Source organism: Bombina bombina, chromosome 5, assembly GCF_027579735.1.
Source record: "Bombina bombina isolate aBomBom1 chromosome 5, aBomBom1.pri, whole genome shotgun sequence".
Classification (NCBI taxonomy): domain Eukaryota; kingdom Metazoa; phylum Chordata; class Amphibia; order Anura; family Bombinatoridae; genus Bombina; species Bombina bombina.
The window spans coordinates 561,657,514-561,684,837 of record NC_069503.1 but is presented as its reverse complement, the minus strand read 5'-3'; the positions used below and the strand labels follow the sequence as shown (position 1 = coordinate 561,684,837).

General features: G+C 34.0%; 1 protein-coding gene across 1 annotated transcript in view; it reads left to right on the top strand.

Moving 5' to 3' along the window:
- DNAH5 (dynein axonemal heavy chain 5) overlaps nucleotides 1-27,324 on the top strand; it is a 1,563,391-nt gene that overhangs the window by 1,495,017 nt on the left and 41,050 nt on the right. Inside the window, 3 exon segments of the mRNA XM_053715797.1 lie at nucleotides 1,430-1,633; nucleotides 14,129-14,344; nucleotides 25,282-25,494. Coding sequence (XP_053571772.1) covers nucleotides 1,430-1,633; nucleotides 14,129-14,344; nucleotides 25,282-25,494 — 633 coding nt within the window.

Here is a 27,324-nt window from a genome sequence, read left to right as displayed (position 1 = left end):
TCTTTTGAATTTTTACCTAAGGTTGTGAATTCCAACAACATTAGTAGAGAAATTGTGGTTCCTTCATTATGTCCTAATCCTAAGAATTCTAAGGAGAAATCGTTGCATTCTTTGGATGTTGTTAGAGCTTTGAAATATTATGTTGAAGCTACTAAATCTTTCCGAAAGACTTCTAGTCTATTTGTTATCTTTTCCGGTTCTAGAAAAGGCCAGAAAGCTTCTGCCATTTCTTTGGCGTCTTGGTTGAAATCTTTAATTCATCTTGCCTATGTTGAGTCGGGTAAAACTCCGCCTCAGAGGATTACAGCTCATTCTACTAGGTCAGTTTCTACTTCCTGGGCGTTTAGGAATGAAGCTTCGGTTGATCAGATTTGCAAAGCAGCGACTTGGTCCTCTTTGCATACTTTTACTAAATTCTACCATTTTGATGTATTTTCTTCTTCTGAAGCAGTTTTTGGTAGAAAAGTACTTCAGGCAGCGGTTTCAGTTTGAATCTTCTGCTTATGTTTTTCATTAACTTTATTTTGGGTGTGGATTATTTTCAGCAGGAATTGGCTGTCTTTATTTTATCCCTCCCTCTCTAGTGACTCTTGTGTGGAAAGATCCACATCTTGGGTAATCATTATCCCATACGTCACTAGCTCATGGACTCTTGCTAATTACATGAAAGAAAACATAATTTATGTAAGAACTTACCTGATAAATTCATTTCTTTCATATTAGCAAGAGTCCATGAGGCCCGCCCTTTTTTTGTGGTGGTTATGATTTTGTATAAAGCACAATTATTCCAATTCCTTATTTTATATGCTTTCTCACTTTTTTATCACCCCACTTCTTGGCTATTCGTTAAACTGAATTGTGGGTGTGGTGAGGGGTGTATTTATAGGCATTTTGAGGTTTGGGAAACTTTGCCCCTCCTGGTAGGAATGTATATCCCATACGTCACTAGCTCATGGACTCTTGCTAATATGAAAGAAATGAATTTATCAGGTAAGTTCTTACATAAATTATGTTTTATAATTTATTTATAAAAATATTTTACCAGGAAGGATACATTGAGATTTCTCTCATTTTCAAGTATGTCCTGGATTGTAAATATTATGTCTTTTTAAATGTACTCCATAAATTTGGTGATATACCTCAACCAGTTAATTTAAACAAACAGAATAATGTACCTGATTCTAGACAAGATATTTTACAAGCAGTGAACATTAAACTAGCTCTAAACCAGATACATTATTACATTTTGTCTATAGGAGTGTTATTTGGGTATTTTCTGTAGAATTATTGCTTTCTGATCAATGTTGTATATCTGTGATTCCTCCAACATTAAAAAAAAAAAGATTTTAACAGCTACAGGTTACTTGTATTTTCCTCTTTTTTGTATAAACATAAAAGGAAATCCTTTGTTTTTGTTTTATTTTATTAGGGGGTTTCTTGGACTACAGTGCGCTATATGATTGGTGAAATTCAATATGGAGGGCGAGTCACAGATGATTATGACAAAAGGTTACTGAACACTTTTGCCAAAGTATGGTTCAGTGAGAATATGTTTGGCCAGGATTTCTTTTTTTACAAGGGTTATAATATCCCTAAATGTAGTCTTGTAGACCAATATCTACAGTACATACAGGTGAGTTGATCACACTTTTTCAAATGAAAACTGCTTATATGTATCATAAGAAATCACAAACATTTTTGTATATTTCTTCTAAGAACAAGATTTGGATTTCCATAATTGTTAGAAAAGTATATAACCATCGTAAACAGAAGTGGCTTCTACTATAATAAATTGCCATATTTTTATGAGGATTAGTTGAAATATCAGCCATAACAGTATTATCTTTCTCTTTTAAAGTAATGCTTTGTATTTCCTTAGAAATACAAATTGCTACGGCAATGTATTTGACTGTGTAGTAAAAGGTTATTTGAAATATCTTAATATATTAATAGTAGGATTTGACAATCCTGCCTTATTTATAGGGATCTCCCTTATTTGCCCAAACTCTTTTTTACAGTATCCCAGGCTCCCTTATTTATACTCTTTTTACATGTAAAAAAAAAGGAGAAAAATGTTTAATCTTCTTTTCAAGCATTTAGCATTGTTCTTTTGTACTCTTATTTAGTTAATTTTAATGTATCTGACAATTTAATATCTATAGTGCCACTGTGTCCTTAACGAGAATTCACAGATCTGCAGAAAGTTGTTAAAATTATTAAGCTAGACTGTATGTATGAATTTGTGGTACCAAACAATACAAAATTGTAAAATAAAGTGTGTTTTTTTTTTTCAATAATTACTGTATAATTTGTCGATTTTCTTCATGAAATTTGTCGATTCCTTAGTCTCTCTTATTTTTTTAAAAAAAAAACTTGTCAACTCTAATTAATAGGAACTGATTTCTAATATAAAACAAAAATGTTAAGTTTTAGTATTGGCAATGGTAACTAGAGAGATTGCATTATAATCTATATTTCAACTCCATTAAGTAACACCACCAAACTCTTGTGCAGATATTAGTCTGACTTTTCATTGGTACTAATGTGCTAATGTGGTTTGGGTTAAGGTACCACAAAATGCATAGTGGAATAGGCTTATAAAACCTTTATAATTTTTTTGAATTTCTTTGTAACTATGGACAAGAGTACTTTATATATCTTTATATATATATATATATATATATATATATATATATATATATATATATATATATATATATATATATATGTATTAAAGAGAGGGAATATAGGGGAAAAGGGAAATTCAAGAAGGCGCAACACTCTTAATACAGAATCCGAGATAAGTGGTGTTTGGGTCAATATATTTGGGATGACCTAATACTCAATTGATATGTACATAGTATAATGTATACTAAAAATAATTTTGATAGGTTGTTTGTGGGTTGATAAATATCTAAAAGTTCTGTTTGTTGGTATATGACCAATTGAGAGCATACAGACTTGTAACATGAAAATACACAGACACCTAAAAATGCCTATAATACTTAAAAGTTGGCAACAAATTAGTGAATAAATAAAAATGTCTGCAATTGATATTATCAGTTATAGTCGCTAAAATTAAGAATGGATTATGATAGTAATAATTGTGATTTGGTGAAAACGTAGTATTGACTGTCAAACAGTATTTAAACAAAAAGGAAGTCCTTAAAAAGTTCAAAGTTATAGTCCAATAAGGCAGATAAACATCTATAACAGTAGATGAATGCAAAAGAATCCAAAATGATTAAACAGGATATATCAATGAATCCACGTTCCACAACGAACCCGTTGGGAGTATACTTACACTCCGTTACCTCAATCTCATGAGGTAAGTGCCGCGTAGTGTATAGGTAGTTCTTCCTCTTGGTGTCTGTAGTAACGTGGAGCGATGTCCTTTTTTCCGATCCAAAGATCTTTTTAGTACTCTCTCCCGAATGGTATTCAGTCATGAAAGAGAAAGGACATACAATAGTGCAACATTGTATGGGAATATCACACTCTTTATTGGTTAACAATTATGCGCTTACATCAAATAACCTCAATAATATGAGGTAATTTAAAACGTAGATAAAATATTTTTTTTAGCCTTGGGCTTTCTCATACAAATGTAGTAATAGTCCGGTAAAATATGTGATCTATAAGTTGGAATAAAGGAACCTGACGCGTTTCGAAGAGATATAACAAACTTTTCTGCTCTTCTTCCTCAGAGGTGTTTACCGATTGTAGCAAAGGCTGCATATAAATACACTAAAAAGCCGGAGCGGCGGCACGCCCCCTTTCATTATTGAGTGCAGCGATTGGTCACATACCAGATGTTGTATACTATTGGTTCAAAAACCGGTAGTGATAGTGTCATGTGATGCTTCATTGAGGTTATTGGGTGAAAACAGTTTCTATGGAAACCTCGTACACTTCGAGTGAAAACTCGTAATAAAGCAATTTAAAAGTTGAGACATTGTTTAAAATATATAGTGTATCAATGAGATAGCTATGATTTGTATAAAAATAGTATCTGTATTGAATTAAAAGAATAAAAAGAGTAATCTTAAATGGATATGTATTTGCGATGTGCTGATGTGGAGCGATTAAGCCTATACAATTAAAAGATTCCTTGACTACAGGGAGAAAACGATAAAAAAGAGATAGGTGATCGCGCCTTAATAAAATATAAATACTTAAAATAATTATGCCCAAAATTATTCATTGTTCCAAGATGAAGATATTTAGCTTTGGGATTTGGAAACAGATAAGAGATATTCCTTTTTAGGTAATAAATGGATAAGTCGAATGTTATTCAAACTTCTAAGAAGCATAGTAATGTCATAGAATATATATAGGGTCTAGGGTAGATAAGAAACTGATGTTTGATGATGAAGACTAATGGAAAAGTGTATAAAAAAAGGTGAACAATAGAAGAATAATAGAAGAATAAATATAGAGGTGTGAACAATATAGTTACTGGTTGCTAAATAATATTTATTGCTATTCTTGGAACTGGAATGATTTATAGCTATGTTTGAATTGGTTAAAAACTACATGTAAAAAATTTTTTTTTATAATTATATAATACTTGGTATTATGTCACTGGATACATACCTAAAATTTTGATATGATAATATTTTAAAATTGGCTAAAACTTGTTAACGATCTATATTGTTGTGTCTGTTGTTTATTAATGAGAGCTAGCTGAGCATTATATCTAATGGAATAGTCTAAATGGCTAGCTGGGACATAGTTCGGTTAGATTGATTAGATTACAATAAATTCAGTTTAAGATATCTTAAAGCTGTCAATTGGTAAAAATAAAAATCGTGGGAAATGAATTGCATGGATGAATGATACTAAGTGAGATAGGCAGCAAGATCAATGTCTTTATTCAAACCCTTTGGAACTAGTGTTTGGAAGGTATAAATCCAGAATGTTTCCCTCCTCCTGATATCAAGCTCCCTATCACCTCCTCTTTTCTTTTCTGGTATATATTCTAGAATTGATCCTTTTAGACAACTCAGGTCTTTGTTATGTTTTTTGAGATAGTGTGCAGATAGATTGTGATTTTTCTCTCCTATCTCAATATTGTTAAGATGCTCTGAAAGTCTTTTTTTATAGGGTCTAGTGGTGCGGCCTATATACTGTAGGCCACACCCACATTCTAGAATATAGACCACATTTTCTGTGCGACAATTACATAATGAATTAATTTCATAACTCTTTTTTGTAACAGATGAAGTGATCATCTTTGTGGGTTTGTTTTTCCCCAAATGATGGTCACAAGCCACACAGTTACGTCTGTTACACTTGAAAAATCCAATTGTAGATTTGTTGAGCCAGTTTTTGTTTTTGTTTTTGTGAACAACTTAATCCCTTTAAGGGAGACATTTATTACAGCGAACTAGACAAAGAAAACAAAATCAAATTGGAAAGATTTGATAAGGTTATAGAAACCAAAAAACTAAATAAATTTTACAGAGATTTTAATTTAAACAAAAAAGAAACAGAAAAAAACGATGAAATGGATGTTTGGCAAACTAATACACCGATTACTGCCAATGGGGAGGAAGATGTCTTCAATTGGCTACAGATAGATTCACCTAATTTTTCAGTGAATCAACAATATAGAGAACTAAATGAAAGTCTCTCTAACCCAATCCTACAATATCAAAATAAACCAATGAAAGATACAAAAAAGGTAGATTTCAAACAGTCATACCACACGATCGACAAAGATAAAACCAATAAAATTAAAAATAATAAGAATAACTATAATGGGAGGGCAGAGACAAGGAGACCTTCTTTTAGAAATCAACCGAATTGGAGCTATCACCAATCCCGTGGAAATCACTATCAGAATTATTCTGATAGACGAAACCACAGAGGGGAGATATATAATAGAAATAATATGGATAATATCGGGTATGAAAGACCTCACCATACCAACTATTATCAGAGGCGAGATTATGGAATCCATAGCAACAACTATAATAACAATCCCAATACCTGGAGGGACAGAAACTATAGCCCTCGTTTTAGACGAAATGAGTACCATAACTGGGAGAATAACCCCTCAGAAAGATCTGAGAGACGGGAAAACTATAAGAATCCAGAACCTAGAGAGACAAAATCAGAAAATAGAAATTGTCATTTTTTAGACAAAAGTCCAAGAAAGACAGAAAGAAACAAGGGAAACAATTTACAAGTACCCCCAGAAATCCCGCAATGGAGAGCGAGGGGAATAAAGAGAGGCAACGACGTTATAGAGGATGCAGAGGAGGGAGAAAGACTAGGAGCCAAAAGGAAAAAAACAGTCTTGATCCTACAAACAAAGATGTAGAAACAAAAATATTTAATTTGTCAAATAAAACTTTTTCAACAAAAGAAATAAAAGTTTTACAAAAAGGGCTATCTTTTGCACCCACGAGAGGACCGAATCCTTTCCAATTGTTCCTGGACCTAAACAAGTTCACGAGAAATTTGACACTCAAACGACATTTTGAGAAAATCCAAAACAAAAATGATGAAATATTGGAGAATGACAATATGGCAGATATGGGAACGCTCCAAATAAGCGACAAGAGCACTCTAGATATTCTAGTTTCCCTTGAAAATGAAAATAAGGCAGGAGACAGCACTTTGGAAGATTGTGACAGACAAGAGAAACAAGTATATACAAATCTAAAACGAAAATCAACTTTTTTTCCAGTCCAATCTAAGGGTAACCATATCCCAGTCTTCTCCAAATTGGTACAAGAAGATTTTGACGAGCTATGTAAGAACTATAAAATTAAAAACGATAACCTAGACAAAACAGAGAAAGAATTCATTAGGAATTTGGAAAAGGATAATAACATCATAATCCGGGAAGCAGATAAGGGGGGGGGCATGGTAATACAAAACAGGGAGGACTATCTCGAAGAAGCTTATCGGATGTTAAATGATATAAATACTTATAAGAAACTCATCAACAATCCGACAAAAAAATATCTTACTGAATATAGCCACCTGTTGGATAATGCCAAACACTTGGGTGTGATTAATATAGAAGAATTTAAATATCTCAATAACAAAACACCCACTACTGCAATATTCTATCATTTGCCCAAGGTCCACAAGGATCCTAAATGCCCCCCCGGAAGACCGATAGTATCCGGAATAGATTCATTAACTTCCAGGTTGTCAGAATATATAGATATATTTCTTCAACCAATGGTATCTGAAATGAAATCCTATTTGAGAGACACTCCAGACACAATTGATAAACTGGGCGAAATAACATGGGAAGATGGCTACATCTGGGTGACACTAGATGTAAGTGCCCTCTACACAAACATACCCCATGCTAAAGGCCTGGAAACAATAAACTACTGGCTAAGGGAAAAGACAACGCTTTCAACGAATCATAAAAATTTCATCCTGGAGTCAGTAAAATTCACTCTGGAAAAGAACTACTTTCTGTTTGAGGATAAATATTACCTCCAACTAAATGGCACGGCTATGGGGACAAAATTTGCCCCTAGCTATGCCAATCTTTATATGGGAACATGGGAAGAGGAAACCATTTGGCACAATAATGATTATCTCCCCAATATTGTCATCTGGGGGAGATATATTGATGACATCATCTTCATTTGGAAGGGTAGTGAAACTTTATTGAATACATTTATCACAAAACTAAATACCAACGAATACAATCTCTCTTTCACAGGCAAAAGGAGTACTATAGAAATAGACTTCTTGGATGTTGTATTTTTCCAGGAAAACCAAAAAGTACAGACTAAGCTATACAAGAAAGACACAGACAGCAATGGCTATCTCCATGCCTCTAGTAGTCATAATCACAAATGGATTAATAATATTCCCATGGGCCAATATCAAAGACTAAAAAGAAATTGCTCTAGGAAACAAGACTTTGACCAAGAGGCAAAAAACCTCACAGAAAGATTTATTGCCAGGGGATATAATAAGTATAAACTAAAAAACACTCTCCAAAAGGTTAACCTTATGGACAGAGCTTCTCTATTAAATGCAAAAAATAATGAACAACCACATACAGTCAATAATACCAATTTGAAAACAGTCAATTTTATCACTACATATAATGAAGGATCCAAGGAAATTAGAAATATTATCTTAAAACACTGGGAGATTCTCAAACAGGATGAGCTCTTGAAACCTATCACTGAAACAGCTCCGAAAGTAATTTTTAAAAAGAATCAGAATTTAAAAAACATACTAGCACCTAGCCTATTGAAAGAAAAACTAGGTACAAACAAAAACTGGCTCAACAAATCTACAATTGGATTTTTCAAGTGTAACAGACGTAACTGTGTGGCTTGTGACCATCATTTGGGGAAAAACAAACCCACAAAGATGATCACTTCATCTGTTACAAAAAAGAGTTATGAAATTAATTCATTATGTAATTGTCGCACAGAAAATGTGGTCTATATTCTAGAATGTGGGTGTGGCCTACAGTATATAGGCCGCACCACTAGACCCTATAAAAAAAGACTTTCAGAGCATCTTAACAATATTGAGATAGGAGAGAAAAATCACAATCTATCTGCACACTATCTCAAAAAACATAACAAAGACCTGAGTTGTCTAAAAGGATCAATTCTAGAATATATACCAGAAAAGAAAAGAGGAGGTGATAGGGAGCTTGATATCAGGAGGAGGGAAACATTCTGGATTTATACCTTCCAAACACTAGTTCCAAAGGGTTTGAATAAAGACATTGATCTTGCTGCCTATCTCACTTAGTATCATTCATCCATGCAATTCATTTCCCACGATTTTTATTTTTACCAATTGACAGCTTTAAGATATCTTAAACTGAATTTATTGTAATCTAATCAATCTAACCGAACTATGTCCCAGCTAGCCATTTAGACTATTCCATTAGATATAATGCTCAGCTAGCTCTCATTAATAAACAACAGACACAACAATATAGATCGTTAACAAGTTTTAGCCAATTTTAAAATATTATCATATCAAAATTTTAGGTATGTATCCAGTGACATAATACCAAGTATTATATAATTATAAAAAAAAATTTTTTACATGTAGTTTTTAACCAATTCAAACATAGCTATAAATCATTCCAGTTCCAAGAATAGCAATAAATATTATTTAGCAACCAGTAACTATATTGTTCACACCTCTATATTTATTCTTCTATTATTCTTCTATTGTTCACCTTTTTTTATACACTTTTCCATTAGTCTTCATCATCAAACATCAGTTTCTTATCTACCCTAGACCCTATATATATTCTATGACATTACTATGCTTCTTAGAAGTTTGAATAACATTCGACTTATCCATTTATTACCTAAAAAGGAATATCTCTTATCTGTTTCCAAATCCCAAAGCTAAATATCTTCATCTTGGAACAATGAATAATTTTGGGCATAATTATTTTAAGTATTTATATTTTATTAAGGCGCGATCACCTATCTCTTTTTTATCGTTTTCTCCCTGTAGTCAAGGAATCTTTTAATTGTATAGGCTTAATCGCTCCACATCAGCACATCGCAAATACATATCCATTTAAGATTACTCTTTTTATTCTTTTAATTCAATACAGATACTATTTTTATACAAATCATAGCTATCTCATTGATACACTATATATTTTAAACAATGTCTCAACTTTTAAATTGCTTTATTACGAGTTTTCACTCGAAGTGTACGAGGTTTCCATAGAAACTGTTTTCACCCAATAACCTCAATGAAGCATCACATGACACTATCACTACCGGTTTTTGAACCAATAGTATACAACATCTGGTATGTGACCAATCGCTGCACTCAATAATGAAAGGGGGCGTGCCGCCGCTCCGGCTTTTTAGTGTATTTATATGCAGCCTTTGCTACAATCGGTAAACACCTCTGAGGAAGAAGAGCAGAAAAGTTTGTTATATCTCTTCGAAACGCGTCAGGTTCCTTTATTCCAACTTATAGATCACATATTTTACCGGACTATTACTACATTTGTATGAGAAAGCCCAAGGCTAAAAAAAATATTTTATCTACGTTTTAAATTACCTCATATTATTGAGGTTATTTGATGTAAGCGCATAATTGTTAACCAATAAAGAGTGTGATATTCCCATACAATGTTGCACTATTGTATGTCCTTTCTCTTTCATGACTGAATACCATTCGGGAGAGAGTACTAAAAAGATCTTTGGATCGGAAAAAAGGACATCGCTCCACGTTACTACAGACACCAAGAGGAAGAACTACCTATACACTACGCGGCACTTACCTCATGAGATTGAGGTAACGGAGTGTAAGTATACTCCCAACGGGTTCGTTGTGGAACGTGGATTCATTGATATATCCTGTTTAATCATTTTGGATTCTTTTGCATTCATCTACTGTTATAGATGTTTATCTGCCTTATTGGACTATAACTTTGAACTTTTTAAGGACTTCCTTTTTGTTTAAATACTGTTTGACAGTCAATACTACGTTTTCACCAAATCACAATTATTACTATCATAATCCATTCTTAATTTTAGCGACTATAACTGATAATATCAATTGCAGACATTTTTATTTATTCACTAATTTGTTGCCAACTTTTAAGTATTATAGGCATTTTTAGGTGTCTGTGTATTTTCATGTTACAAGTCTGTATGCTCTCAATTGGTCATATACCAACAAACAGAACTTTTAGATATTTATCAACCCACAAACAACCTATCAAAATTATTTTTAGTATACATTATACTATGTACATATCAATTGAGTATTAGGTCATCCCAAATATATTGACCCAAACACCACTTATCTCGGATTCTGTATTAAGAGTGTTGCGCCTTCTTGAATTTCCCTTTTCCCCTATATTCCCTCTCTTTAATACATATTTTTCCTACCCAGTCAACTGTACTTGGGGGCACAGTTTCTCTTTGGGTAGATATTCACAGGCAGCACATCTACCACTCCTATTTCTCTAAAATATATTTATAGGGTGTTTTTCTAGCGCCATTCCTACGCCCATCTTTCCGTCCATATATATATATATATATATATATATATATATATATATATATATATAATTATTTTTTTAAAGCAATATTAAAATTAATTAAATATGTATATGGTACACAAACCTGAAAGCAAATTCAAAATCTTACAAAAATCTGATCATTAAAGGCATCCCTGCTTTCTTGGCCATTGGCCTAATATGTCTGCTTCAGGTGGGGATAGCCTCTGATCTGCTCACTAATTACACCAAACAAAAAAGGAAAAATTAAAAATGAAATGAAGGGAAAACATGTTTCGGACAACAAATGGGTCTTTGTCAAGTTAACAATTACTTTGGGGTTGATTTATCAAAGGCTATGCGAACTCCGTATGTGCTTCACCTGTAACTGCACCCCAGCTCGCCTCCAGAGAAGCGCACATGTGCACCTGAATTTATTAAAAAAATAGACGTAACTTTGCGCAGGCGAGCTGGGGCGTAATAATGATAAATTTTGCCTGTTGGAAAAAGCATTTACTCCGCATTTATCACAGTACATTCCTATAAATATTTACGCCACCATGTCTTGATTATTAAAAAAGCGTTTTTTAGGTATCTATTTTGCGCATATTTATATTATATAATGTTTCTGCGCTGTTTTTGCCATATGTTGGTAATTTAAGATCGCAAAAATCAATATATCGATATATACAGTATATATAAAACTATTGGTACCCATATGTGCATGTGGAAGCACAAATTTCTGGCAATAACAGTCTCTTCTTGACGCAGAGCCTTTGAAAAATGAGTTAAAAAAAGAAAAGTACTGCATCACAAGATGTAAAAGCATTTATGAAAATGCCTCAGTCTTTATGGCAAAATATAGAACACGCAATTTAAGGAGAAATTTCTGTTCCCTAGCGGTGCAAAGCATTGATAAATAAGAATAATGGGCATATTTGTAGGTTGGGCTGTGAAATTATGCCTATTACTAATGTATATTGGTGCACTCTGGAGCGCGCCCGTGCGCCTATGCGAATGCAAGTGGAGTGCGAAAAAGTTTCTTTCAGATTTGGGCAATTAAAGGCACAGATTGCATACATAAATATGGCGATTGGTGCGTATACGTTATTTTGCCCGTAATTACAGGCAAATTGCTTTGATAAATCTACCCATTTGTAGTAGTAAGAAAATGTACCTATTCCAACTGTTTCTCATATACAATTGACTAGGAAAAATAAGAACAAGGAAGTAAACTACATAGTTTTATAGGTTGAAAAAAAGACGTTCAACCTTTCAAACATTTCTGTTGCTACTGTTGATCCAAAAGAAGGAAAAGAAAAAAAAATATTGAAGCAATTCTGCCAAGTGTCAAACAGATTTCTCCTTAAGGGCCAGATTACAAACGGTATTTTGTGTTTTTCCGCTACAGAGATAACTCTGCTAGAATTTCGTTTTTTGTGCTAGTCGGTTTGTGCTGTTATTACAAGTTGAAAGTAAACTGTTTTTGCTCTAGTGGTAAACTGACTAGCGCAAAAATCCTAAATTAGAATGTCACGTGTGCGTTCACGTATTCCCCCATAGAAGTCAATGGAGAAAAAAAAGTGGGGAAAAAAACACTCTCACGCAAACAGATATTCTCATTAGCGCTAACCCAACATGAAAATATGAATATTTCATATTCCAATGTTCTTTACATAATGGATTATGTTCTATTTATTCATAATTAAATATTTCTAGACATATCTGATGACTTTTTTAAACAAATAAATATTTATACCTATATATAAGAATGATTATATACAGGTATAGATATATATATATATATATATATATATATATATATATATATATATATATATATATATATATATATATATATAGGAATATATATTTAAAAATACAAAGAACATATTCCCCTGTGTACAAAACATTGGAATGTGAAATATTTATATTAAATACATAGTTAAAACCTTTATTAAATATGAATATTGCATAAATATGTTTTTTCATGTTTTAATCTATTTAACAGCAAAAGGCTCCAATGCACCTATATATATGTCTTTATGTGTGTACATATATTGTGTTTATATGTGTATAGATGTCTGTAAATACATATATACACATAAAAATACATAAATACACACACATATATATGTATATATTTATTTATATATATATATATATATATATATATATATATATATATATATATATATATATATATATATATATATATATATATATATACAGATCCATCTTTAGACATCTTTATGTATGTATCTCAATGTTAAAGTCCTTTGCCAGCTTTTTTTTTCCTTCTAACACCCGAGATCTCATATCTTTGAGCCCTTATAACTTTTTGGTGCAATATTTTTTTATTTAATTTTTATTAGAAAGTGTTATTATAAGTGGTAACTGTACTTTGCAATGTAGTTTTGAAGTGTTTTGTGCAACTTTTTATTTTCACCAAACTGTTAACCACAGCTCTGAAATTGCAGTAATTATTCCAGCATAAATCGCGTAATATAAGCGCAATTTAACAGGCGTGCAAATGATCTCAAAACCCTAGTTTCGCACCACTTGTAATCTAGCCCTAAATCAGCAAGGTGTGAAAACATTTTTAATGCGTTAACAATTAAAAAGCTTTAAGAAATAATACGTTCAAATTCATACTGTATATTACAAAAGTTTCATATAGGTACAAATAATTGCTATACAAACAATAAGATCATACCGTATGACAAAAAGGAAATCCTCTCAAAACTACTGATGCACTAATGCAATTTGCTTTCCTTGTTCTTCATTTAGTACTGATGTAACCTAGATGTACATAGACATTCACTGCTCAGGAAATGTGAGCATACTTCAGTTCTATATAGAATTATTATTTTTAACCCCTTGGTGGTATCAATTTGTTGTATACAAGAGGATAAGAAATGTTGTATTTATTTTTTTAAATGGTCTTAAAAGAGTAGTGAAATAAAATGACAATTGCAATGTTCTTTTCCCTACTTTCTCCATGGCTCCTTAAACCCTTACATTATCTTTAGTTATACTATGAATATGCATACGACTATACCTGTCTCAAGACAGGGACAGGAATGTCAGTAAAGTAAAGGAGATACATTATTCTTATATTTTTTTATTGTTTAGGGTTTACCTGCCTATGACACACCAGAAGTTTTTGGATTGCATCCCAATGCAGACATCACATACCAAAGTAACCTTGCAAAAGATGTTTTGGACACCATACTTAACATTCAACCAAAGGATAGCTCCAGTGGCAGCGGAGAAACACGAGAGGCTATAGTGGCTAGATTGGCAGATGATATGTTGGAAAAGTTACCTGCAGATTACATTCCATTTGAAGTGAGTACATTTAATATATTTGAACATAAAATAAGATCAGTTCATAAATCAAGTCATTGTTGCTGAAAATACAGTTAAATTGTGTGAAGAAACGTGATTTCACTAATAATATAATGAAAACACAAAACGGCATTATTGTCAGAGCAGTTTATTATATCAGTTATTTCAAATGCCTAAAACCCACACTTTTTCTTTTGTGATTCAAATAGATCATGCAATTTTAAGCAACTTTCTAATTTACTCCTATTATCAAATTTTCTTTATTCTCTTGGTATCTTTATTTGAAATGCAAGAATGTAAGTTTAGATGCCGGCCCATTTTTGGTGAACAACCTGGGTTGTTCTTGCTGATTGGTGGATAAATTCATCCACCAATGAATAAGTGCTTTCCAGGGTCCTGAACCAAACAAATAGCTTAGATGCCTTCTTTTTCAAATAAACATAGAAAGAGAACAAAGAAAAATTGATAATAGGAGTAAATTAGAAAGTTGCTTAAAATTGCATGCTCTAACTGAATCATGAAAGAAAAATTTTGGGTTCAGTGTCCCTTTAATGAATGGGTTCTATCACTGCACATATTATAGTTTTTGTTTAATGTCATATGTTTACTAATCAGAAATATTTAGTCATTTTTATTAAACTTGCTTAAGAAAAAATACACCTAAGAAAAAAAATAATAATGTTATGTAGCAAACAGATTAACAAAATCTCCATTGTTTAGCTTCAGCAGAAATCATAAAATTACAACTGCACATTCTGACAGATACTGTATGTCACAAAATTAGGCTTGGGAAATCTGCTATATGATCTTTACGTTTTCAGGACTGGAAACGTCCCAATTTTCAGACTTAAAAATAAATGAATCCCACATTTTTTTCCCTTCATGATTCATATAGAGCATGCAATTTTAAACAACTCTCTTATTTACTTTTATTATCATTTTTCTTCTTTCTTTTGGTATCTTTTGTTGAAAAGCAGGGGACAGCTCTGAAGCACTATATGGCAGCAGTTTTGCAAGAATGTTATCCATTTGCAGAAGCACTAGATAGCAGCACTATTTCCTGCCACGTAGTGCTCCAGACATATATCTCTTCAACAAAGAATATAATAAGAACGTAGTGTAGGAAATTTTATAATAGAAGTCAATTAGAAACTTTTTTAAAATTGTAATCCCTGTCTGAATAATAAAATAAAACTTTTGGGTTCCATAACCCTTTAAAACAACAGGAAAAGGGTGCAAAATAAATAATGAATGTATATAGCAACGTTGTTTACTATGCATAATTAATCATTTGATATGACAATCTTAGAGTGTTTACTGTCCATGTGTAGAAAAGGTTCCTAACTGAATAGTATATTACAACATCAAAGTGTTTAATACCAATTTGAGGAAGAACACACTTCACTAGTAAATGATTCTTTTGATGTCTATGGTAACTGTCTATACTGTCATATTTGAACTTCCTCACCTTCTGTGTAACAAACCTTCATACTGAATCCTACTTTGCCGAAACTCAGGTTGGTGCGGCCGGCCTCCTGACATACGGCAATGTTATTACACGGCAATGCTATTACAAAAGTAAGGAGTGTAGAGTCATTACAGTATGTCTGTTTGGGACCATTCACTAATGGTGACAGCAGCCATATAAAGCCACCAGCAGCAGTGGTCTTTATCCCATCGGACTTTGAATTTATCCCCTAATGACGGTTTGTGCCTTCTGGCTTCTGAAAGAACAGGTGTCGGTTAAGCTGATATATTGATAACTGGAGTAATGGGACACTATCCTGTTATATTTCAGAAGATCACTTATTGAATAGCTGAGTTACCCTATCTGTTAGAGTTATTGTTATACTTATCCTAGTGCAGATTAAAACCTTATTGCATATTTTATTGATAGCAAGATTCAGCTTTACTCTTGCTGATTTTATGTGAAGATTAATATCCTGCTGCTTATTTTACTGGTAGCAAGATACTGCTATATTTATGTTGATTCTATGCCTGATGTTTAAGATACATGGAGTATACATGGTAGAAGAGAACTATAATAAGCATGTGTTCCTTATTATTATCATATCTTTGTTAGGTCAGGCTATCTAGATGTCTGTAGATTTATAGTTGCATACTCATATTATCACCTATTAATACCAATTACTAGCAAATACTAGAAGTGTTCAGTCTGGCAGCTTAGGCTATGTAAACAGACCATACCATCTGAGCTTATGAAGGTATACTTGTATACTAACTAAATTACTCTATCATAAATATTTACCATTCGCTCTTTTTTAAGCATTTCAATATGTCCAATATTTTAAAGTCAAATTACTTTACAAATTACTCCACTCAAAGTCCATTGAGGATTAACTGCATTATGTTAGTTGAGACATTGAGCACCTGCTACATTCAACAGTTTTGCCTGCTTCTTGTAGTCTCTCACCCCAGCAGTAAGACATTTTTAGTCTTTTACCCCTTTAACTGAATCTCGAAATATGTGAGCCTCATACTAGCCCAAGTAAGATATTTTTAGTCTCTTACCCCTTTAACTGAATCTCTTAAATATGTGAGCCTCATACTAGCCCAAGTCTCATGAGCACTTTGTGGAGGTAGTTATACTTAGGGGAAGCCACATATATGCTTACATATAATTTTGACTTCACCTGACACTCATGGTCTCTGCAGACGAGTTGCTTCATACTAATATGTTCCTATGTAAATTACATACATTTGTTTACATCATAAGCTCATGATACGTCTTTCATAATATATAGACTTCCTCCTTATAATATAATTCTTTCTTATAAGGTTATGTGTTTAATCCAATCAGTTTATATATATATATATATTGTCTATGATTAAGGCACACACGCCGAAACATGTTAGACCCACCTATCTGACTTTTTAAATTGGTAAAATAAAGCTTCGTTTTAAACCAGCACTGAGGACGTTTGCCTGTTTATTTTTTTATTTTGTGTATATATATATATATATATATATATATATATATATATATATATATATATTTCAAAAGGGACTGCACTGCTGGTACAGAGTTGCACATACATTGAAAGGAGGACCACACTCGGATTTAAAGCATAAATTCCAACATTTTATATATACACACACATATATATTTATGCACACACATTTATATATATACACAGACACACACATACTGTGTGTGTGTATGTATATATATATATATATATATATATATATATATGTGTGTGTGTGTGTATATACAGGGAGTGCAGAATTATTAGGCAAATGAGTATTTTGACCACATCATCCTCTTTATGCATGTTGTCTTACTCCAAGCTGTATAGGCTCGAAAGCCTACTGCCAATTAAGCATATTAGGTGATGTGCATCTCTGTAATGAGAAGGGGTGTGGTCTAATGACATCAACACCCTATATCAGGTGTGCATAATTATTAGGCAACTTCCTATCCTTTGGCAAAATGGGTCAAAAGAAGGACTTGACAGGCTCAGAAAAGTCAAAAATAGTGGGATATCTTGCAGAGGGATGCAGCACTCTTAAAATTGCAAAGCTTCTGAAGCGTGATCATCGAACAATCAAGCGTTTCATTCAAAATAGTCAACAGGGTCGCAAGAAGCGTGTGGAAAAACCAAGGCGCAAAATAACTGCCCATGAACTGAGAAAAGTCAAGCTTGCAGCTGCCAAGATGCCACTTGCCACCAGTTTGGCCATATTTCAGAGCTGCAACATCACTGGAGTGCCCAAAAGCACAAGGTGTGCAATACTCAGAGACATGGCCAAGGTAAGAAAGGCTGAAAGACGACCACCACTGAACAAGACACACAAGCTGAAACGTCAAGACTGGGCCAAGAAATATCTCAAGACTTATTTTTCTAAGGTTTTATGGACTGATGAAATGAGAGTGAGTCTTGATGGGCCAGATGGATGGGCCCGTGGCTGGATTGGTAAAGGGCAGAGAGCTCCAGTCCGACTTAGACGCCAGCAAGGTGGAGGTGGAGTACTGGTTTGGACTGGTATCATCAAAGATGAGCTTGTGGGGCCTTTTCGGGTTGAGGATGGAGTCAAGCTCAACTCCCAGTCCTACTGCCAGTTTCTGGAAGACACCTTCTTCAAGCAGTGGTACAGGAAGAAGTCTGCATCCTTCAAGAAAAACATGATTTTCATGCAGGACAATGCTCCATCACACGCATCCAAGTACTCCACAGCGTGGCTGGCAAGAAAGGGTATAAAAGAAGAAAATCTAATGACATGGCCTCCTTGTTCACCTGATCTGAACCCCATTGAGAACCTGTGGTCCATCATCAAATGTGAGATTTACAAGGAGGGAAAACAGTACACCTCTCTGTGGTTGCTGCGGCACGCAATGTTGATGGTGAACAGATCAAAACACTGACAGAATCCATGGATGGCAGGCTTTTGAGTGTCCTTGCAAAGAAAGGTGGCTATATTGGTCACTGATTTGTTTTTGTTTTGTTTTGTTTTTGAATGTCAGAAATGTATATTTGTGAATGTTGAGATGTTATATTGGTTTCACTGGTAAAAATAAATAATTGAAATGGGTGTATATTTGTTTTTTGTTAAGTTGCCTAATAATTATGCACAGTAATAGTCACCTGCACACACAGATATCCCCCTAAAATAGCTATAACTAAAAACAAACTAAAAACTACTTCCAAAACTATTCAGCTTTGATATTAATGAGTTTTTTGGGTTCATTGAGAACATGGTTGTTGTTCAATAATAAAATTAATCCTCAAAAATACAACTTGCCTAATAATTGTGTGTGTGTGTGTGTGTGTGTATATATGTATATATGTATATATATATATATATATATATATATATATATATATATATATATATATATATATATATATATATATATATATAGACACATATACATATATATATACACAGACACACATATATATATATATATATAAAGAAAATTAGATGGTTTTTACCTCTACTCCAGATGTGATGATAAAAGGGAGTGAGGCTGGGAGCACTTTGCCCAGTACCCTCCCGTCTTGGCATTCAGTGTCCTCTATAGCTTGGGTATTGTTTTCCCAAAAGTAATGAATGCAGCCGTGGACTCTTTCCATTTAAGAAGAAAAACATACATTATGCTTACCTGATAATTTCCTTTTCTTCTGATGGAAAGAGTCCACAGCTCCCCATCTGTAATTTTATGTGGGGCGTCTTTATATTCTTCTGGCACCTTTCACACCTTTCACCCTGATATTTCTTCTACTGTTCCTTGTTCCTCGGCAGAATGACTGGGGGATACTACCATAGACTGCTATAGACACGTGCATGCTCCTAAGCTTTAATCAGCCTACCTAGGTTTAGTCTTCAACAAAGTATACGAAGAGAACAAAGCAAATTTGATAATAGAAGTAAATTAAAAAAGTTGTTTAAAATTGAGTTACATTTTTACTTTACTGTACCTTCAACCCCTTAACCCATTCGGACATATATCTTCCCCGTGATGTCAAAAGTCCATCATAACTTATAACGTATATCTATGCTGGAAGCCACAGCAGTCTTGTTTGTCAAGTGACAACTAAAACGTACTGTTACTGGACTTCCAGCATCTGCCTTCATATAGTAATGGAGCACGATCAGTGTCACTGTCTGTAACAATCTCTGTTGGTTCTGGCAGGATGTGTGGGAGGGAAGGTGGGAAGCAGATGGGAGGCCCCAGTGTCGGAAGTGGGGATAGTGGGAGGGGCCCTACACTGCAGAAAAGATATTTTGAAGGGAGAGAGGGATGGGGTGCTGCACTACAGAAAAAAGTTTGGGATGGATGGTGGGGGACCCTAAATAGTGGGGCTGTGCACAGCTGTGCACCACACTTTTGAAATTACCGGTTAATTAGTTAGCTCTAAAATCACGCTTTCCCACTACAATGCATAATTTTTTATTTTTTTTTAAATCATAAAAAATAGGAAAACAGACAGCTGCCAGTACCTAAGATGGTGGATGAATTTAATTGGTAGGAGGGAGGTTAGAGAGCTGATTAGGAGGAGTCCAGGAGGTGGGAGGGATCCTACGCTGCAGATAATAAAAAGTCCAGTCAGGTGGGTGGGTAATACCTACATTACAATACTATTACCCTTACAAGCTTACTAATTAACCCCTTCGCTGCCAGTAATTTCAGAATTGTGGTGCACAGCTGTAATTAGTGGCCTTCTAATTGCCAAAAAGCAATGGCAATGCCATATATGTTTCTATTTCTGAATAAAGGGAATCACAGAAAATCTTTTACAACCATTTTTGTAATGACTTCACAAGCGGTATGTATATAATTTCAGATATAGAAAAAAATCAATACATTTAAAAAAAATCATTAAAAAATCGGCATAAACTAGGTACTGGCAGACAGCTGCCATTACCTAAGATGGCAAATGGATTTCATTGAGAAGGGGGGGGGAGGGTTAGAGAGCATTTTTTAGTTAGTTGGCTTAAAGAGAAATTTAACACAAAAAACGTGCTAGATTGTTTTAAAATATTCTAAATATGTTTAACAGTTAAAGAAATGCATGTAACATTTTAGTTTCTATAAAGTAATGAATGTTGCTGTGTTCCCCTAGGTTTAAAGGCATGTCAACAAAATAAAATATGCAAACCATTGAATTTTTTAGACATGGGCTAAATTTTGGGCTTTGGCATTCTTTTGTGCATTTTTGACAATAAACCTGATTTGCAATGAGGGTTGAATAATTTTTAATACAACTGTATATATAATTTTGTTCTAGCTGCCAGTAACAAAAATGGAGGGTGGTAGTGGGAAAGGGAAGCTTATAGAGAGCTGTATGGGGATCAGTTAGGTGTGTGGTTGAGGAAGGTTTCCTACACTACAGAGTTTTAAAAAATTTACATTTTATACAGTGGGGGAGTAGAGGATGGAAGAGAGCTGTTTGGGAGGGATCAGGGAGTGGGAGGTGTAATCTCTACACTACAGCAAAAATTTATCTTACAAACAAACTAATTAACCCCTTCTCTGACAGGCATTTTAAGTATGTTGTGCAGCTGCAATTTGCGGCCTTCTAATTGCCAAAACAAAACAACAACAAAAACATTCATGCATGTCTGCTATTTCTGAACAAAGGAGATCACAGAGAAGCTTTTACAACCATTTGTCTCATGACAAATGTGTGAAGAATTTCTGTGGAAACCCACTGCTAGATTGCGAGTCTTGCGTTAGCCTTAAAAAGTAGCGTTGAGAGGTCCCAACGCTGCTTTTTAATGCCCGCTGGACTCGAAAATACCGCAAATCCACTTACGTCAATTTTGTATCCTATATTTATAGCGCCGATATAACGAGTCTTCCAAAAAGTGAGCAGTAAACCCTCTCCTGTCAAGCCTGGTACCGCATTTTAAAGTCAGTAGTTAAGAGTTTTACACTACAACACTGTAGCATAAAACTAAAGTGCTAAAAAGTACACTAACACCCATAAACTACCTATTTACATTGCAAACACTAAAATTAATTTTTAACCCCTAACCGGACATCGCCGCCACTATAATAAATATATTAACCCCTAAACCACTGCACTCCCGCTAGTTAAATTTTATTAACCCCTAATCTGCTGTCCCTAACATCGCCGACACCTACCTACATTTATTAACCCCTAATCTGCCGCCCCCAACGTCGCCGCCACTATATTAAAGTTATTAACCTGTAAATCTAAGTCTAACCCTAACACCCCCCTAACTTAAATATAATTTAAATAAATCTAAATAAAATAACTACAATTAACTAAATTATTCCTATTTAAAACTAAATACTTACCTATAAAATAAACCCTAAGCTAGTTACAATATATTAGTTACATTGTAGCTAGCTTAGGATTTATTTTTATTTTACAGGCAACTTTGTATTTATTTTAACTAGGTACAATAGTTATTAAATAGTTATTAACTATTTAATAGCTACCTAGTTAAAATAAAGACAAATTTACCTCTAAAATAAAACCTAACCTAAGTTACAATTACACCTAACACTACACTATAATTAAATGAATTCCCTAAATTAACTACAATTAAATACAATTATCTAAAGTACGGAAAAAAAAACACTAAATTAAAGAAAATAATAAAATAATTAGAAGATTTTTAAACTAATTACACCTAATCTAATCCCCCTAATAAAATAAAAAAGCCCCCAAAAATAATAAAAAGCCCTATCCTATACTAAATTACAAATAACCCTTAAAATGGCCTTTTGCGGGGCATTTGCCCCAAAGTAATCAGCTCTTTTACCTGATTAGAACAGCCAATAGGATTGAAGATCAATCCTATTGGCTGATTGCATCAGTCAATAGGATTTTTTCTACCTTAATTCTGATTGGCTGATAGAATTCTATCAGCCAATCGGAATTGAAGGGACGCCATCTTGGATGACGTCATTTAAAGGAACCTTCATTCAGTCGTCGGATGAAGAAAGAAGAGGATGCTCCGCGTTGGATGTCTTGAAGATGGACCCGCTCTGCGCCGGATGGATGAAGATAGAAGATGCCATCTGGATGAAGACTTCTGCCTGTCTGGAGGACCACTTCGCCCGGCTTCGTTGAGGACTTCAGCCCGGTTGGGGGAAGACTTCTCAAGGTAAGGTGATCTTCAAGGGGTTAGTGTTAGGTTTTATTAAGGGGGAATTGGGTTGGGTATGTGGGTGGTGGGTTTTAATGTTTTTTCTGTACTTTAGATAATTGTATTTAATTGTATTTAATTGTAGTTAATTTAGGGAATTAATTTAATTATAGTGTAGTGTTAGGTGTAATTGTAACTTAGGTTAGGTTTTATTTTACAGGTAAATTTGTCTTTATTTTAACTAGGTAGCTATTAAATAGTTAATAACTATTTAATAACTATTGTACCTAGTTAAAATAAATACAAAGTTACCTGTAAAATAAATATAAACCCTAAAATAGCTACAATGTAATTATTAATTATATTGCAGCTATCTTAGGGTTTATTTTATAGGGAACTATTTAGTTTTCAATAGGAATAATTTAGTTAATTGTAGTTATTTTATTTAGATTTATTTAAATTATATTTAAGTTAGGGGGGTTAGGGTTAGACTTAGGTTTAGGGGTTAATAACTTTAATATAGTGGCGGCGACGTTGGGGGCAGCAGATTAGGGGTTAATAAGTGTAGGTAGGTGGCGGCGACATTGGGGGCGGCAGAGTAGGGGTTAATAATTAAAAATTAGGTGTCGGCGATGTTGTGGGCAGCAGATTAGGGATTCATAATTATAATGTAGGTGGCGGCGGTGTCCGGAGCGGCAGTTTAGGGGTTAATAATATAGTGTAGGTATCAGCGATAGCGGGGATGGCAGATTAGGGGTTAATAAGTGTAAGATTAGGGGTGTTTAGACTCTGGATTCATGTTAGGGTGTTAGGTGTCAACATGAATTTTATTTCCCCATAGGAATCAATGGGGCTGCGTTACTGAGTTTTACGCTGCTTTTTTGCAGGTGTTAGACTTTTTTTCAGCCGTCTCTCCCCGTTGATGTCTATGGGGAAATAGTGCATGAGCACGTATGACCAGCTCACCGCTGACTTAAGCAGCACTGGTATTGAAGTGAGATTTGGAGCAAAATTTTGCTCAACACTAACTTTTTGTCTTTTAACGCCGGGTTTGTAAAAACTCGTAATACCAGCGCTGCATGTAAGTGAGCGGTGAGAGAAAACTGCTTGTTAGCACCCCACAGCTTCTAACGCAAAACTCGTAATCTAGCCGATAGTAAACTGTCTAAAATGGTTAACATCTATCTAAATCTAAGACTAAACCCAAGAAAGAATTGAGAAAAAAAATACACTCACACTAATGATAAATGTTTTTCAAGATCTCAAGAACCATGAAATAAATTTGTCTTAAATTTGTCATTTCATTTTCTGTTTGCATTACAATGTCCCATTTTAAGGTGAGATTTTTATATTATCCTGTAATTTGCTGACAATGATATGGGATCTTTGTACACTGTCCCTGTTTTAAGAAAATGAAGTAATGAAGCAATCAACTTACATGATAAAGGCAGTTTTACTGAAGAAAGATCATGTCAGACTAATATGAGTATTTCTTTACTACATAGATAAAGTGATGGACCTTCATTTAGCAACAACATAAGCATAGACAACAGAGTCTTAATTGATGGAGTGCATTCAAAGGTGGGGTTAGTTACTAGTACCTCGGGGTTAATTAACTGGGCCTGTTTTGTTTAACATATTTCCAGTGAAGTGCAGGATAATGTAAGAAAATGTTAAATTATGCAAAAGCAAAATGGTTAACTATAGACTCAGTTGAACTTTATTGAAAAATGGGCAACAAAACATGGAAATTATTATTATTAATATTTAAGTTGGTAAATAATGCAGTGGCACAGCAGGTAAGGTCATTAGGATTCATAGTACAGAAAAGAAGATACAGGTAACAGAAAAAAATGCTGATTGCTAAATATCCCTAGTAGGCATGATCTTGAAATATTTTATAGAAAGAATGGTTTATTCATGAACTGTTCTTTCAATAGAGGTGGTAAGGACAAATGATATATTTGTTAGGCCTTCTGTTTCTTTTCTACCATTAAAATAATTTTATATGTTTCTTCCACTCTTTATGTCCCAGTTTCTGTGTGGGCTGCTCAGCTTTTGTTAAAAGATGCCCAAGACGGCGTAGACTTAGCCCCTGTACCCCCTAGTTTGCTTCCCAGACCATCAATACTCTGCCCAATTACTACATTTTTATAGTGATCGAATAATCTTTCTTTCCTTTCCTTGTGCCTTCTTTGCATATTATTCATCTTAATAATCATATCATATTTGTCTTTGAAATTGCTGATTTGCATTTTGCACAGCTTCTTTCATTTTTGTCCAACAAAAAGTATGTGTTTGGATAAAAATAAAATAAAGCAACTATTCAAATGCATTTTTTTTTCTAGGTTCGGAATCGACTACAGAAAATGGGACCATTCCAACCTATGAATATCTTCCTTCGTCAAGAAATTGACAGAATGCAGAGGGTAATAAGTTTAGTGCGAACAACGCTTACAGACCTAAAATTAGCAATAGACGGCACCATTATAATGAGTGAAAACCTAAGGGATGCATTAGATTGCATGTATGATGCAAGGATACCGGCACGTTGGAAAAAGGTATGAAATTAAAAAATACCATAATATTATTCATGTGTTGTTTTGAAGTTATAAGGAATATCATTTATGACATCTCTAGTAGTGAATTCTATTAGCAAATATGCCCACTGCTGTTTTAAATTTGGCCGCTGCTGTTGCAAAAAACACTAAACAGAAAGGAGGTAAGGGAGGGGAGAGGTGTAGAAGAGCGAGAGTGCAAGGAAGAAGGTGCAAGGGAGAGGGAGGAAATAGGGGGTGAGAGAGGTTGGGGCAGATAAGGATTTAACAGCTGAAACACACAACATATTAACCATTACCTACAGTCTATATACCTCACCCCAGATCCCATCCAGTGCTCAGAGTTTTCCCATGTGGTAGGGAGCTGTGATGAGCAGTTTTTCTCTATGGATCAAAATAACTCATCTAAGTTACCTTTTTATTAATTACCCTGCTGGGTAATTTGCCCTGAGCTTTTGACTTTTGTTTTGTGGCTCTTAAGCAGTTCTTTGATACTTGTTCAAAGATCCTTATTTCATGTTTTCTGGTGCATTGCTTATCCTTTTCACCTGTTTTTGCATTTATCCCTTAAACTTCATTTTATTTGTTATTGATACCACAGTCTAAAATAACGACCACTGCTCATGTCCAAGTTTCTCTATTGGTGCAGGAAATTTGTACTATAAGGTAAAATGTTTATCTTATGTCCATCAGTGAATGTTCTTTCCTGATTCTTTCTGGTTGTTGGTTCAACAGCTCTCTCTGTTTTACAACAAGTGGTGAATAAACATAAGAAGGGAAACACAGTAGATTAATATTGGCTTAAATGCTTTATATAAATAAATCTGTCATCTAGATCTGCACTCATAAAGTAATATGGTTCATTGATATAACATTAAACAGTTCTTATTTATTGGGCATAGGGGAAAAAAAGAAAGAAACAACAACAAAAAATTAAATAAAATCACAGCTCTCTCTGTGTTGGCATAGATCTTGCATTCTACAAGATAAATGTGAAAGCTGAAGAATACAAAGGCTTTGCCAAAATGCAAAATAAAGTTGGGTAATCAGTGGATGTCAGCCTTTTAGATAGAGATCAATCTAGGAGGACCACCCAAGTTAAAGGGACATGAAACCCAAATTTGTTCTTTCACGTTTCAGATAGAGCATATGCTTTTAAACAACTTTACTATTTACTTATTTTGTCTAATTTGTTTTGTTCTCTTGATATCCTTTATTGAAAGGGATACCTAGGTAGACTCAAGAACTGTTGATTAGTGGCTGCACATATATACCTTATGTTATTGGTTCACCCAATGCATTTAGCTAGCTTCTAGTAGTAGTACATTTCTGCTTATTTTCACAAAAGATACCAAGAGAATGAAGCAAATGATATAATAGAAGAAAATTGGAAAATTGTTTAAAATTGTATTACTTTATCTGAATCATGAAATAATTTTTTTGGGATTTCATGTCTCCTTATCAAGAGAAAATATTTCCCACCAATATTCTGGAGCTCATTTTGCTTATCTTACAATAATTCCTTGGCAATAGACTCACAAAGCAAATGTAATCATGGCAGTTAAGTTTCATCAAGGTGAAGTTGCATTCTGGACTTTTCAGAAAGTCATTGACAAATGGCACGTGGGTATGGTCCTTAAGAAAGAGAAATAGGTACTTGCCATTGATATTCATGTTCTAGCCTTAGTACATGCTTTTAATGATCAACATCCTCAGATACCTGCTCATAAGCTGCTGGGACAGTCACCAGTACAGGTGGGTCCTGTAAGGGGACAGTACTAATTTCTCCCACAGTGATCCTCCCCCACCCCCCACCAGAGCTCTGGGGATTGC